The following is a 13,208-nucleotide window of genomic DNA, read 5'->3' on the forward strand; positions in this document are numbered from 1 at the left end:
CCCTCTTATCTCTGTAAGGTCCCCAGCACTCCGGGGGGCCTTGCTTCTTAGAGGCCCGACCCGTCCTTAGGCAGCAGAATGCTCATCCCTGTGTCCTGGCTCTGGGCTAAAGCCACCTGCAGAGCTGGGACCGCCTCTCATGATGGACACCTGTGTCCCCAGTGGCCTGAATGTACCACTTAGAGGGAGGACACTGCCTTAGAACTGTGCATTCCCGCTGAGCTGGGGGCAAGGCCCGCTCTAGCCGCTGGCCCCATTGCCAGAGCCCTCTGGCCAGCCCTGTCTGGGAAGGAAAGCGTCCATTGAGATCCCCTGCAGGCCCACACAGCTGTTTCAAACTCATTCCTTGAGGTTACAAACTCTTGAATTTGCCCCAGTTTGGGTGCTGAAGCATCACACCCCTCAGCGAATTAAGGCCCAGGACATAACATGGTTTACAGCATTTTGTGCCAAATCCAACAGACCAGAGGGAACATCATGGGCCCTGAGGTGTGGTGCCACCCACAGCAGCTAGCTCCCCTCCCAACTCTAGGGGTAGGGCTAGAACCCCATTAGTGGGCTCAAGTACCAGATGCAAGGCTGTGTGTTGTCCTTGGCCCGTCAGGGACAGCAAGTCATTCTCTGGGGGCACACCTGGTGCCTTTCCCTGGGCATTGCCCGAAGGTGGCTAGAAAGCTGGTTCCACCATCCACTGGGTATGGATCTGCCGAGGTCTGTCCGTACTCAGAAAGCCCAGGGGCAGGAGATGAAGGGATGTTTTGGGGGGCCAGTCAAGATTAGTGAACCCCCTCCTCTGGGCCCCATGAGTCTACCTCAGAAACTGACTCCACTCCTTGAGCCCTGCCCTGATGACTACCAAGCTGTGTCCAGAAAGAGCCTCGTGGCCACGCCACACACCCACCCGCTGAGCTCTCGAGACTTGGCTCTCTGCCTCCCCGCAGGCCCCATGGGAGGCAGCACAGCCCACCAGGGCCTGTGAAGCTCCAATGATGGTTTTAATTTGTTGAACTTGTGTTTTATCCCATAAATTAGCCACTGTTTTATTTAACAGAATCGAGATATCCACAAACAACAGGCGAGTTCCAACTTGAACATTTTAATAAGACCAAAAAAAGTCTCTATTTTCATGTCTGTTACAAACATATTTATGTAAATCGCCTGTGGGCCGAGTTCCAGGAGCAAAACAGAAAGGGAAGGGCGCTCCGTGCTGGCCTGCAGAGGCTGTGTGGTGAGAAGCACACCCGGCCTGGCTCCAGTGGGTGAGGCTGCGCATGCTCTGATCCCTAGACCCCCAGCGGCTGAAGCTTGAGTGTGCTACAAGGTTCAGCTCTGTGAGACCCTTGGGAAAGTGACGTGATGTGCCCTGTGGCAAGAGTGTGGCAAGGCAGTATGATGGTGCTCAGGAGGGAAGACCAGGGTGGGCTCTCCATGTCTTTTCCCCTGAGGCCTTGGGCAGCTCTGGCCACTTGGAGACCAGCTCTGAAGGGGGCCGGCGTGATGCAGATGATGACAGCTGAGAGGCAGGTCCTGTGGGTCCCTGGTTGGAAGTGGTGAGCTGCCAGGCACCTGTACTTTCACTCAGGCGGGCAGAAGCCTGACTTTGCTTCCAAAGGCGTCCTCAGCCCTTGTGCTACCAGGGCCAGCAGCTTAGACCTCGGTCTGAAGGCTGCAGACCCATGACCCTAGTCTCTGAATCTGCCACCATGTGCTCCAAGCAGGAGCCTCGCCAGTATCCGGATTGGATCCGGGTACGTGCTGTTCCCAGACTGGGCAGGTCCCTGCAGGAAGAAGGAAGGAGCTGAGGGATTGCCTTGCCAAGTGGCAGTCCTGTAGTCCCAGAGAATACACAAGAGGGTTGGCCAGAGGGTGAGGCCTGGGGAGGCTTCACTGCCAGGTGGCCTTTCTAAGGATTGGCTCCTGAGCCTCTGAGCCTCAGGTGGGGTTCAGGTGGAGCTGAGGGGAGGAGCCTGTCTTCTTCAGCTGAGCAAGGCCTGAGTCCCACCCCCATCGTCTCTCCCTAGCAAATAGTATCTAGCTCTATACCCAGAGGCAAAACTAGTCTAGCCCCCAACCTCTGGCCTGCTGGGCTTCAGAGTGGTCAGGTCCCTCCCCCTCTCCCTGGGCACTCAGAGCCCGGCTGTGTTTGCACCACCCCACACATTCGAGTCATGGCCAGCCACTCGGGCATCATTTTAAAAATAAAAGATAACGTGACGAATTTTTTTTCCAGTTTTTATTGAGTGAAAATGTCAAACCTTGCATCAGTCATGCAAAAAAATCAAATAAATAAAACACATATATTAAATTTCTAATAGCACTAAATTCAAGTGGAAAAATATTCAGTTCTTAATAACCAGGTGCCGAGGAGACCAGATTCAAGTAATCAGGGCACGCGCTGCTCAGTTCGCTTTCACGGTCTGCATTTTTGTCTCAAAACCTCTCTATATATCTCTATATATCTATATATGTATATACATATAGATATATACACACATATGTGCATACATATTACTTTTATATTTATATATATACACATACATAGTTATAAAACATTAAAAAGAGCATTGGTGGATCAGGCATCGTTTTCCTCACAGAAAGAAAAATAAAACAAAAATTACACATTAAAATTCAAAATGAGCTAGCAATGGCTTGTAGTCCTAGTGTGCAATATGAAGTTTACAAAGGCTAGACTTCGCACTCCGCGTCTTCTTGTCTTTCTTTTTTTTTTCCTTTTTAAATTTTTTTATTTGATTTTGCTACATTGAAAATTGTTTTTTTATTTTGTTGTTGTTTTTTTTTTCCTTTACAAAACTCCTTCCACAGAGGCAGGGTCCTGTGGCAGGTCAGACTCTGGGCGAACTCTCGGCTCAGCACGGAGGCTCTGGCGGGGGCTGTTTAGAAATCAACGTGTTTCCTGTTGGATTGGGTACTCTCATCTCACCGCTGTGCCTCCCTGCTCCCTCTCCAGTTCAGGTGGTCCTGGCTTTCTGGCTGTGGGCAGCCAAGAGGGGACATGCACGCGCGCGCGCGCACGCGCACACACACACACACACACACACACACACACACACTTAGAGTCAGATTAAGAAAACCACTGTCCCATTTGGGCAAGCTCCCCCCGCACGAAGATACCCGTGGGAGGGGACTTCCTGGTGGCAGCTTCACCCCTCCACTGCTTGCTGGATTCCACCCTGACACTGGCCAGGGATTGGAGTGCACAGGTCCACACCACAAGCCTGGCCTCAGGCAGCCTGCTCCTACCAGGGACTGGAGCAGCTGCTGGCTGCAGGCCGTGTGCCTGCAGGTGAGCCCTGTGCTCAGCCTAGACGGCCTTATTGCCTCCAGGAAGGGGGACTTTGGAAAAGGAACCAATCAGGGTGGGCTGTACCAGCCTCCCAACCAAAATAATAAAACAAAACTGGAACAAGAAAAAGAAAAAGCCCTATAAAGCCACACGCATAACCAACAGAAAAACCCTCAATGTTCAATTAGCTACAAACTTGTATCAAGAGAATAGTCGTTTTTTTTCCTTGTCTCTACAAAATTCAAGTTAAAAGTTGGAATCACGCAGCCCCCATCAGTGCTAGTGTGACGACAAAGCCTCCAACTAAGGCCTCTAAAATAAACGCTAAACAATTCCTAGGAGAAATTGCACTCAAGTCCCCAATCCCAGGGCTGGTCTGGAGGCGGGGCTCAGCTTCCTTGCACCCACCTGCACTGTTAATTTTTTTCTTCTCTTTTTGTTCTATGTAGAATAATAACCTTTACAGGAAAAATACTGTACAACTTTCTTGGTTATTTTTCCCCCCATTTTGATTATTAAAGCCAAAACCAGTCATATCCTTCCTGTTTGCACCAAAATGGCTGAGACTCTCGCCTCCAGGCTCCCACTAGCTGTGCCTGCTTCGGACCACAGCCTCGATTTGCTGGAGGGTGGGCTTGGGCCTGAGTATCACCAGACCGGACCACAGCTCGGGGGCGGGGATGCCGCCTCGCTGCTGATTCCATGAGATTCCCTCCATGTCCCTGTAGTGTGACCCGTGCTGATGCTGACCGTCTTCGGCCCGCTCTCCCCAGAGTCAGGGGGAGGTCTTAGCTGCATTGGGGGGGGGGGGGGGGGCTCTGCCAGATGCTACAGGTGCCTGCTGCCCCGCAACCGGTGACCCCCGCGGGCAGCCCCTGAGCAAACAAGGACCTCACGTGTGGGCACCGAGAGGAGCGCAGGTCATCGCTGCCACCCGGACACAGCACCTGCTATTCCCTGAACACCCGCTTGGGCGGGCCGGGAGGGTGCGGGCGGCCCGGAGCACCAGAGGGGTCCCCGCCTCTGCCCTGAGACGGACTCGGGGGTCCGGAAGCACCAGCGGGGCCAGGGCGCCTCCCTCCCTGGGGCGGCCCAGCGGGGTCTGTACACAGGGGTTCACATACAGAGCAGTTCCAGAGGGGACTGGAGTGGCATGGCGGCTAGGGTGATGTGGCGGTGGGCGCCGGGCCGGGGCCACCTAGGGCCGCCAGCGGGGTCCGCTCGCCTGCAGCCTCGGGCAGCGACTCCTCCGAGTCGGTGCGCAGGTCCTCGTCATCATCATCGTCTTCCTCGTCGTCATCGTCGTCCTCTTCATCGTCATCCTCGTCGTCGTCCTCGGCCTCCTCCTCGGGCAGCTCCAGCTCCTCCTCATCGTCCTCCTGAGAGGACTCCCCTGCGGTGATGGTGGCAGAGGCGGCGGGGGCGGGCGCGGCAGGGCCGTCGCGAGGCCCGGGGACGGTGGCAGGCGGGCCGGGGTCCCCTGTGTCTCCCAGGAGGCCCAGGCCCGCTGCCGCTGTCTGCAGGAAGAGCAGCGAGCCCGGCTCGGCGGCCAGCGTGAGCGAGCCGTCCAGGTTGACGGGCGCACCCGGCGAGGCTGCAGGAGGCTCCCCTCGCTCCTGCTTCTCGTGCTTGCGCTTGTGCGAGTCCATCTGCGACATACCCACCACCGTGTGGCGGCAGCCCGGGTAGGTGCAGTGGAAGTGCGAGCACTTGAGCTTGTACTTGCAGTCGGGCACTGCGCAGTCGGCGCTGGAGCTGAACTGGCAGAAGCCGGCGGCGCTGATCACGTCCTGTTTGCCGTGGTGCTTGCGGTGCGCGGTGACCTTGGTGCTGTCGGTGCAGCGGAAGCGGCAGCGCAGGCAGTGGAAGTGCGTGCTGGTGCCCGAGAACGGGCAGTCAGCGAAGTGGCAGCTGAGCGTGGCCTTAAAGCGCTTGAAGTCGTCCAGCACCAGGTTGTCCACGCGGTCATGGTGCTGGGCATGCTTGTACATGTGCGTGCGCCCGCAGAACTTGTAGCCGCAGTTCTCCCGCGTGCAGTGGTAGTGGGTGACCTTGAGCGAGAACTGGCAGGCCGTGTCCTTGCAGTCCTCGTAGAGGTCGAAGCGCCGGAAACCCTCCAGCATCATGCCCTCGTCCAGCATTTTGCGAGAGGAGGCTGTCTTCCTCCGCTTGCCAAAAGGAGACATGTCCTCGATGATCCAAAAGCGCTTTTTAGCCCCTGAGGCTGTCGGCATGGAGATGGTGTTCCCTAGGGAGGGGCAGAGAGAGGTCAGCGTGGAAGGGGTGCCCTTTTGGCAGCAGTGCCCACGTGGGCACCATTCCCAGGGTCACACCCACACAGGGCCCCTGATCCTGGCATGGTGGCCAGCAGACACCGCTTAGGAGCAACACCCTGGCTTTCCCCTGGCTAGGAGCCTCTCCCACAGCCCCCTTGGGAGCAGCAGGGAGTCCCAGGCTTCCCCTGTCTTCTAGGTCTGCAGGATGACCACACAGGCATCCCGGGATGTGGTGGCTGCTTCCTGGCCAGTTTGGGTGGGAAGTGAGGACACATCCCAGTGCTAATTGACGCTGGAGGGGAAGCTGGGAATCTAGGTCGGCAGAGTGTAATTACCCAAGTTGGACCCAGGCCAGGACGCCATCATACGCCTGCCTCTAATGAGGGACAGGCCAACTCGCTTCCTGCCAGCTACCCGGTCTTCGGCTGCCTGCCTGTCTGTGCAGGAGGATTTGCCTCCTGGAAGCAGCGATGCTGAGGGCCCCAGAGCCTTGTGGGCCTGTGACTCCTTGATCCTAGATACCAGAAGTTTTCTTTTCCTTGATACCACAAGTTTCTTTAAGGTTTTGGAGCTTCCTGCTTGACCTAAGGGACCCGGAAAATCCCAAGAAGACTCTACTGCCTTCCTGAGGCCTGAACTCTGGAGCTTGGCTCTCTGAAAGCCACTATGGTCCTAGCCTGCGTCTCGGGACTCAGGAAATCTGCTATTGGCTTCTCTCGACCTTCCATCACTCATTCCGCAGGAGGCATCTTCCTCCCTGAGCCTTCCCAGGATGCCTGGCTACCAACCACTCTTCAACATTCTGCAATAGTATACTGAAAAGAAGGTCCAATCACCCAGCCTTAGTGAATGAAGAGAAACCAAGGGCCGGGATGGAGTAGGGGTATCCAGACAGGGGGCAAGGGAGCAGCTCAGGTCCAGAAATCTGTGGGGGGACAGAGCACTGTCATGGGGCTCTGCCTGATTATGCTGGCAACAGAGCTTTCAGGGGGCTGGATTCACTGTGTCCTGCTCAGGGTCACCACCACACCTGGGCTTATAAGGTGAAGCAGGAGTGGATGGGCTAGGAACCTAGGGTGATGTCCACCCAAGGGACAGGGCAAGCACACATTCCCACGAGGGCACTGGATATGGGGCTGGGATGGCAAGGGCTGTCCACCACTGAGCACTGAGTGAGCCTGGAGGCCCCATAGGTTCCTTCTCCCTGTCCAGCTTCAGGAGAGGGAGGAGGCTCAAGCCAGCATCAGAGCTCTCTGGACCTGAGAAGCTCCCAAGCAAACTGGGAACAGCAGCAGGCTCTGACCCTCACAGGGCCAAGGAGGACAAGGACCTAACAGGTCACCCAGAAGGACCCTGGCAGCGGCAATCTGTTCTCTGAGGCAGTTGCTGTTAGGGGTGTGGGGTGGCCCTGCCCTTGGTTCTGCTCATCACAGAAAAGGATCCAGTCCTGGATCATAGCCTTGAGGATGAGCTGGGGTGACAGACACTGGCAAGAAGGCATGGATGAGTTACCTGCAGCATCCTGAACTAGGGGGGCGTCACTTTTTACTGGAGTTGGAATGGCAGTGATGGGCGGGCTGCTGATGGGGTGGCCCAGGCCCCGGCTGGCTCCGAGAGTGGTACTGAGCAGAGAGTATGACAGACAGGACGGAGAGAAGAGGCATGGGAGGGGAGGGAGGGGTGGCCGGAGCACAGCCGAAGGAAAGGATGGAGTCAGGGGGGGCGGTGCAGCCCCACGAGCGGCTTCGTCACCAGCCGGAGCAGGAGGAGGAAGAGGAGGAGGAGGAGGAACCGGGCAGCCTGGAGAGGGTGGAGAGAAGCAGAAAAACAAAACAAAAAAGAACAAACAAAAAGAACCCAAATGAGAAACCCGATGGCTTCAGCGGTGCAGTATGGAAATGCGTGGACAGATGAGCAGAGAGGTGGGACAAAGAGGGGGGCAGAGGACAGAGACTGTAGGTGCAGTGCAGGCAGAGGTCATGGCAGGCACCAGGTGTCCAGGGAGGACCTTGTTGAGGACAGGGTCAGGAGGCAGGAGCCTCTCAGGGGCCCCCGGGTTCTGGATGAGGCTGGGACTGAGGCCAGTAGGAAGGCTGGCGCAGGGCCTATGCTGCTCTCTCTGGGGCTAACGGGACAAGCCCTAGTCCCTCTCTGGGGGAGCTGAAGTGACCTGGAGGGAAGGCAGCAGGGAGGTGGGCAGAATGGCGGGAGGGGCCTCAATGACCACTGTTGTATAGGCCAGCCGTTCTGCACACCATCTTGTCCTCCTTGGAGGCCATCTGACTATCAACCTTCTGTCCCAAGAAGGACTCAGCAGAGCTGGGCCTGGGAAGCAGGGGCCCAGCCGGCAGAAGCCATGCCCACCACTCACCTGCCGCGGTGCTCTCATTGCCCACGGGGGTGCTGGAGCAGCTGCGGTCCATGGTAGAGGACTCGGAAGATGCAGCACCGGGGCTACAGCCTGTATAATCCATGCCCTCGTCTGTTTCAGCATCCATCAGACTTGGGGGACCCTGGAAGGAAGTGAAGGGGCCCTAAGAAAGTGGCCCACGGGTTCTTTGGGGCAGTACAGCCCCGCACCTGCTAACAAGGACAGTCAAGCCACATGGCCTAGGCTCTCACCTGGGACGGGGGCACACGGTCGAAGTTCTTCCCCAGCATCCTCCGCATGTGTTTGCGGGCGTGCGAAGTCATCTGGTGCTTGAGGAGGAAGGAGAACTGGCAGCCTTCCCGGATGCAGTGGAAGTGGCTATTCACCTGGTTGTACTTACAGCCTGCGGATGGAGTCACAGCAGTGTGAGCCTCCCCGGAGAGTGTGGGTCCAGGGGTGCTGTGGTTAGTGGGTAGATGGTACTTGGGGGAAATGTACTTTCTCTAAGGGAATATCTGCAGTCAGTTCATCCCAGGAAGCCCAAGTCCGCCGGGCTATCTGACCCCTGGCCTCCCTTCTGGCTTGCATGGGGGCACGTGACTGGCTTACCCTAGTCCCACACCCTCTTCACTGAGAGACCACAGCTCCAGGGCCGGAGACCTTTGGGAAACTACCTCTCGGCCAGTCACCCGCCCTCACCCTTCTCTGGGGCAGACCTTGTTTAGGTCAGCCGGCCTCCACCCTGCCTCCACCCTCCACTTCTGCTTTGCTCTAGGTGAGAACAAATAGAGCAAGCAGGACCGAAATGGCATCAACAAAGGGCAGGTGAGGGCCTGCCCGTTGTCATGGCACCAGGCTGGCCAGGTGTCTTATGTCATCTCCCAGCTTTGTTTGGCTTCAGCTACTACCAAAAACACCAAAAGTTGAGTAAATACAGGCAAGTACAGAACCCCGGACAGCTGTAAGCTGAGCCCAGCACAGCAGAGGCCCTCTTCGCGCCATGAGTCCTTCCTGGACTAATTCTTGACAGAAAGGGTTATTAACTTGGAGTGTCTCCCCTTCCCCTACCGAGGTCTTGCTACCATGACCACAGGATCAGAAGAGGCTTGGCCTGTAGACACCACCCCGGCCAGCCTGCCACTCCTCCTTCCAGCTTCTGGTCTCCTCCTAGAAGCCTGTCTTACAACTATAGCTAAAGCTCCAGAGACGTTTGGCCCTTCCTGAGGCTTGAGGGTAGGCTCTGCCCTCTACCTGCAGGCCTGGGCTCCTCCCTGAGGCACCCCCTTCCGCCCGTGCCTTGGGCCAGTGAGTTGAGCAGGAAAATCTGCTCCAGAGACACCTGTTACCAACTCAGAAACACCAGGAGCCTCCGGTTCTCCCGCTCACTGTGTACTCTAGCGGGGCTCATAGTATACCTGACAAAGGTTTCTGACACCAATTGCAAGCACAGGCTAAGTGCTTTTAAAAAAAATATAGCCAGGCGGTGGTGGCGCACGCCTTTAATCCCATCACTCGGGAGACAGAGGCAGGTGGATCTATGTGAGTTCGAAGCCAGTCTGGTCTACAAAATGAGTTCCAAGACAGCTAGGGCTGTTACACAGAGAAGCTCTGTGTTAAAAAACCAAAATCTATAAACAAACAAACAAATAAATAAATACCTTTAATAAATGAACAAATGAACAGACTCAGCCCACTCTGGACAAAGCCCTCAAATTAAAGAGCTTCTAGGACCGCTACAGTCTTCCCTGTCCACGCTGCCAAAGGAAAGGAAACCAAGAGCAGCCAAGCCCTGGATGCCAGGGGTGCGGCCCAGGGTGCTGGGAGGGGCCAGTCCTTGGAACCACCCTCACCCTCTTGCTGGGATGTCTGGGCTCCCAGGCTTCACAGCCAGTTTGACAGCCCCTGGCCTACTGCATCTGTGATCTCTCTCCCAGACCAAGGGTTGCAGGTGGTGGTGGTGGCAGAAATGAGTACCCGGGAAGATGGCCCGGGCTACCAGGACCCAGGCTTCACAGCCGCAGTGCTACCTGCTGGAAATCCCTGGCAGCCCTGGCCTCAGGTACCTGGTCTTCCGCATTCCTCACGTTTGGTGAAGTATTTGAACCCATTGGCCGCCCTCCGCTCCGCTTTCTCGTGCTTCTTGATATGCCAGGGAAGCTTGGTGGTAATGTTGGTGACAAAGTAGCAGCCCGTCCGGAGGCAGTGATAGTGTCCTCGCATCCGGAACTCGCAGTGCTACGGGGAAGCAAGGGGTCCGTGAGACTGGGCAGACTTCTTTAAAGCGTCCTACCTGGTGACCTTGGGATTCTTTGCTAATGCCATGCATAGAGCAGATTTCGCTAATCTACTTTCAAGTTCGTCCCGTGCGACCAGACCTAGACAGACATCACTAATCTACCCCAGCACTCCTCTCTCTGTATATGCCCAGACCTAGGCAGACATCACTAAGCTATCGTAACTTTGGTGCACACTTGGACCTTACCTGTGACTACACAGGCAGCCCAGCAGTCTTGGGACTCGGCCTTTGAAGTGAACCCGAGCTGTCCTTTCTGTCTAGGCATGGACTGTTCTATTTCTTTATCCAATGAGCCTATTTTAAAATTCTAGGCCTCTGGGGAAAGGGGACGTAGCTATTTCCAGGATGAGCATGAATGATGTCAGACACACAGTGGCCGAGATAGCATTTGGTCACCACTGGGAGTTAGGCCTGAAATGACAACCCTCACCAATGGAGCATCAGTCTGGACCCCTGCCCAGGAGCCTCTAGGGGCTCCGGGGACAGGCAGCAAGTGTCCTTTCCAGGGTCTGCTGAAGGCCAACTTAAAAACGGTGTGAAAAGTGGAGCCTCTTCCAGGAGGAGCTCCTCCCCCGCCCGCCTCACTGACCTGGTTGGGACACAGACACTGCAGAGAGTAGTAAGCAAACTGATCCCGCACGTTCACCAGGCTGTTGCTGGGGTTGATGTGGTCCAAGCAGTGGGACTCGGCCTTGCCCGAGGTCTTGCAGACGTACTTGCAGTTCCCAAAGAGACAGTGGAAGTGGAACTTGCTGGCATATTTGCAGTCCGTCGCCAGGCATGGATCGCTACAAGGAAACCACAGCCCAGAAGGTCATTGGCATCCCAAGCCCTCCCGCTAATGTCCTCACTTGGTTTGTTAGGGTTCCCTCCTCAGTCACCAGGGGTGTAATCAAGGGGAATGCAAGGGGTCACCTTCCCGCTCAACGGAATGATTCAGCTAGAGACTACAGATCCCAGCATGCATCCCTGGCTCCTTTTGGGAACTCTTGCCTGGTACATGGGGATTGCCCTATGTAGGGTGCTCAGAGCAGTGCATGCTGGGACATGTAGTTTCCAAGGCCACACCTCAGGATTAGAGATAAGATTGCAATAACTTCTTGGGCATAAAAGTAATGGGATAGTGCTGCCAGTCCTGGCTGGATGCCAGAAAGAGGTTGGCTGGTAAGACATGGCACTGCCGTGGAGGCGGCTGACTGACAGACTGCAGATGGGTGGGTAGCCCTACCAGGAAGTGCCACTTCTGTGGGGTGTGAGCAAGTGGTAACATGTGCCTGGTTCCTGCTAAGGCTCACAGCTGCTGGGACATCCCAGGATCAACTGGAGCCTACGGTGCCCTCTTGCCCAGAGAACCTAGGAACCTGGGATGGGCTAGGGGCCAGCGGAGGTGTCCATGAGGGGGGAAGAGCTGGGCCACCCACTAGTGTCTATGAGGGTTGAACGCCAGGGAGGTGCAGCCACGGCTGGAAGTCCCCGGTCTACAGGGGGCTGTGGGGAGACGTGGTCTCCAGAGACTGGACCTATGGTGGGCACTCTGGCCAGGTTCAGGAAACTAAGAAAGCTCGCCACATCAGGGAAGGGAGGGGGACACAGGGGACAGGAAAACTAAGAAAGCCACATCAGGGAAGGGAGGGGGACACAGGGGACAGGAAAAGGACAAAAAACACTGCACCCTTCTATACCGTGGGCCCGGCCCCAGGTGCTCAGAGAGGGAGGACAGCTGTTACTCAGGTGGTATAAATAATCCAATTTATTACTTTTTATTGAGAACAGGAAGCCACACACTTTATGATACAAAGTTACCGTTCTCGCCGCAAGAAGCCACCACCATTAAGTGAAGAAGGTCCCTTCCACCCCTGACTACTGGGAGGGTCTGGAGGGGCCTTGGTCCTGTTCCCACCCATGACTTCCACGGCCTACTGACTCAACCTGGGTATGCACCACAGAGTCGGAAGCGAGGTGGCCCAGAGGGAATCTAGCCTCTTTGAGGACCAGGACATTTCCTGAGGAACCCTGTACCTAGCTCACCCCAGTCAGTCCTTGCAGGATCCCCCTGGACCACTGGAGTTAAGGCCACTTACACGCTCATCCCCCACCCACTGGGTGCTCAGTACAGGTGTACAGCTGGATGGCTAAGTCCCAGAGGCTGGGGACTGCAGTGTAACTCTGAAGGGCAAGGAGCAGGGGTCCTTGTTGCCCTGGCTACACCCACTCCCAAGACACGGGGACAGGTGCTGGCTCACGGAGGGACTCACTTGTCCTGGAACTGGAGGAACCCGGGTTTGACCTGAGGCTTGGCGCTCTCTAGAGACGTCGTCGCCAGGGGCGAAGTGGGCAGGTGAGGCACCGATGAGGGGATCGGAGGCATCTGGGGTATGGTGGAAGCCAGCTGCTTCCAGGCGAGCAGGGTAGGGGTGGAGGGCACGGAGGCTGGGCTGGGAGCGGGCCCCTCCAAAGAAGATCCAGGGACGATGGTGCCAGGAGGCGCTGGCGGGGACGAGGGCGCCAAGGGAGGTTTGGTCTCAGCCGCAGAGGCTGGGAAGGAAGCCTCTGTAGTTCCCTTTGCTGCTCCTCCCTCCGTCCGGAAGTGGAAGCTAAGAGAGGCAGAAGAAAGTGTCTCAGGACATCAATCAAGAGGCCCCAGTGCCAGGTCAGCCCTTCCCTGTCTAAGCATGCTTGTCACCTCCTGTGACCCTATCATAACTCAGGAGCCTAGTATCCCCACCTCATTCCCGCCAGAGACTCTGGGAGGCCTCCCATGACCTTACCTGAGCAGAGGAACTGGAGAACAAATTGTTGGGTCCCACTGTCATTCAGAACCTGGGCTAGACCCTAACCCCATCTCTCTACCGGTGATTTGTATTCTGAGCTCCTCCCTACACTGTGGCCCTGTGTGAGAGAACAGGCCTGCCTCATCAGGCCCCTCCCTTCAAGAGGTCGTTCTGAGCATCCCAGGGAGGA

At 56.4% G+C, this 13,208-nt stretch overlaps 1 protein-coding gene across 2 annotated transcripts in view; it reads right to left on the reverse strand.

Moving 5' to 3' along the window:
• Window positions 1-2,231: 2,231 nt before the first annotated feature.
• LOC121441776 (zinc finger protein castor homolog 1) overlaps window positions 2,232-13,208 on the reverse strand; it is a 112,927-nt gene continuing 101,950 nt past the window's right edge. For both annotated transcript variants that reach the window (XM_041643061.1, XM_041643060.1), the window contains 6 exons: window positions 12,503-12,841; window positions 10,837-11,035; window positions 10,015-10,186; window positions 8,203-8,354; window positions 7,952-8,093; window positions 2,232-5,552 (listed from right to left, as the gene is read on the reverse strand). In XM_041643061.1, coding sequence (XP_041498995.1) covers window positions 4,465-5,552; window positions 7,952-8,093; window positions 8,203-8,354; window positions 10,015-10,186; window positions 10,837-11,035; window positions 12,503-12,841 — 2,092 coding nt within the window. In that variant the 3' untranslated portion in view covers window positions 2,232-4,464. The remainder of the gene's footprint in view (window positions 5,553-7,951; window positions 8,094-8,202; window positions 8,355-10,014; window positions 10,187-10,836; window positions 11,036-12,502; window positions 12,842-13,208) is intronic.

The sequence above is a fragment of the Microtus oregoni genome, unplaced genomic scaffold (genome assembly GCF_018167655.1).
Source record: "Microtus oregoni isolate MIOR12 unplaced genomic scaffold, Mior012 000081F_ref0000091, whole genome shotgun sequence".
Lineage (NCBI taxonomy): Eukaryota > Metazoa > Chordata > Mammalia > Rodentia > Cricetidae > Microtus > Microtus oregoni.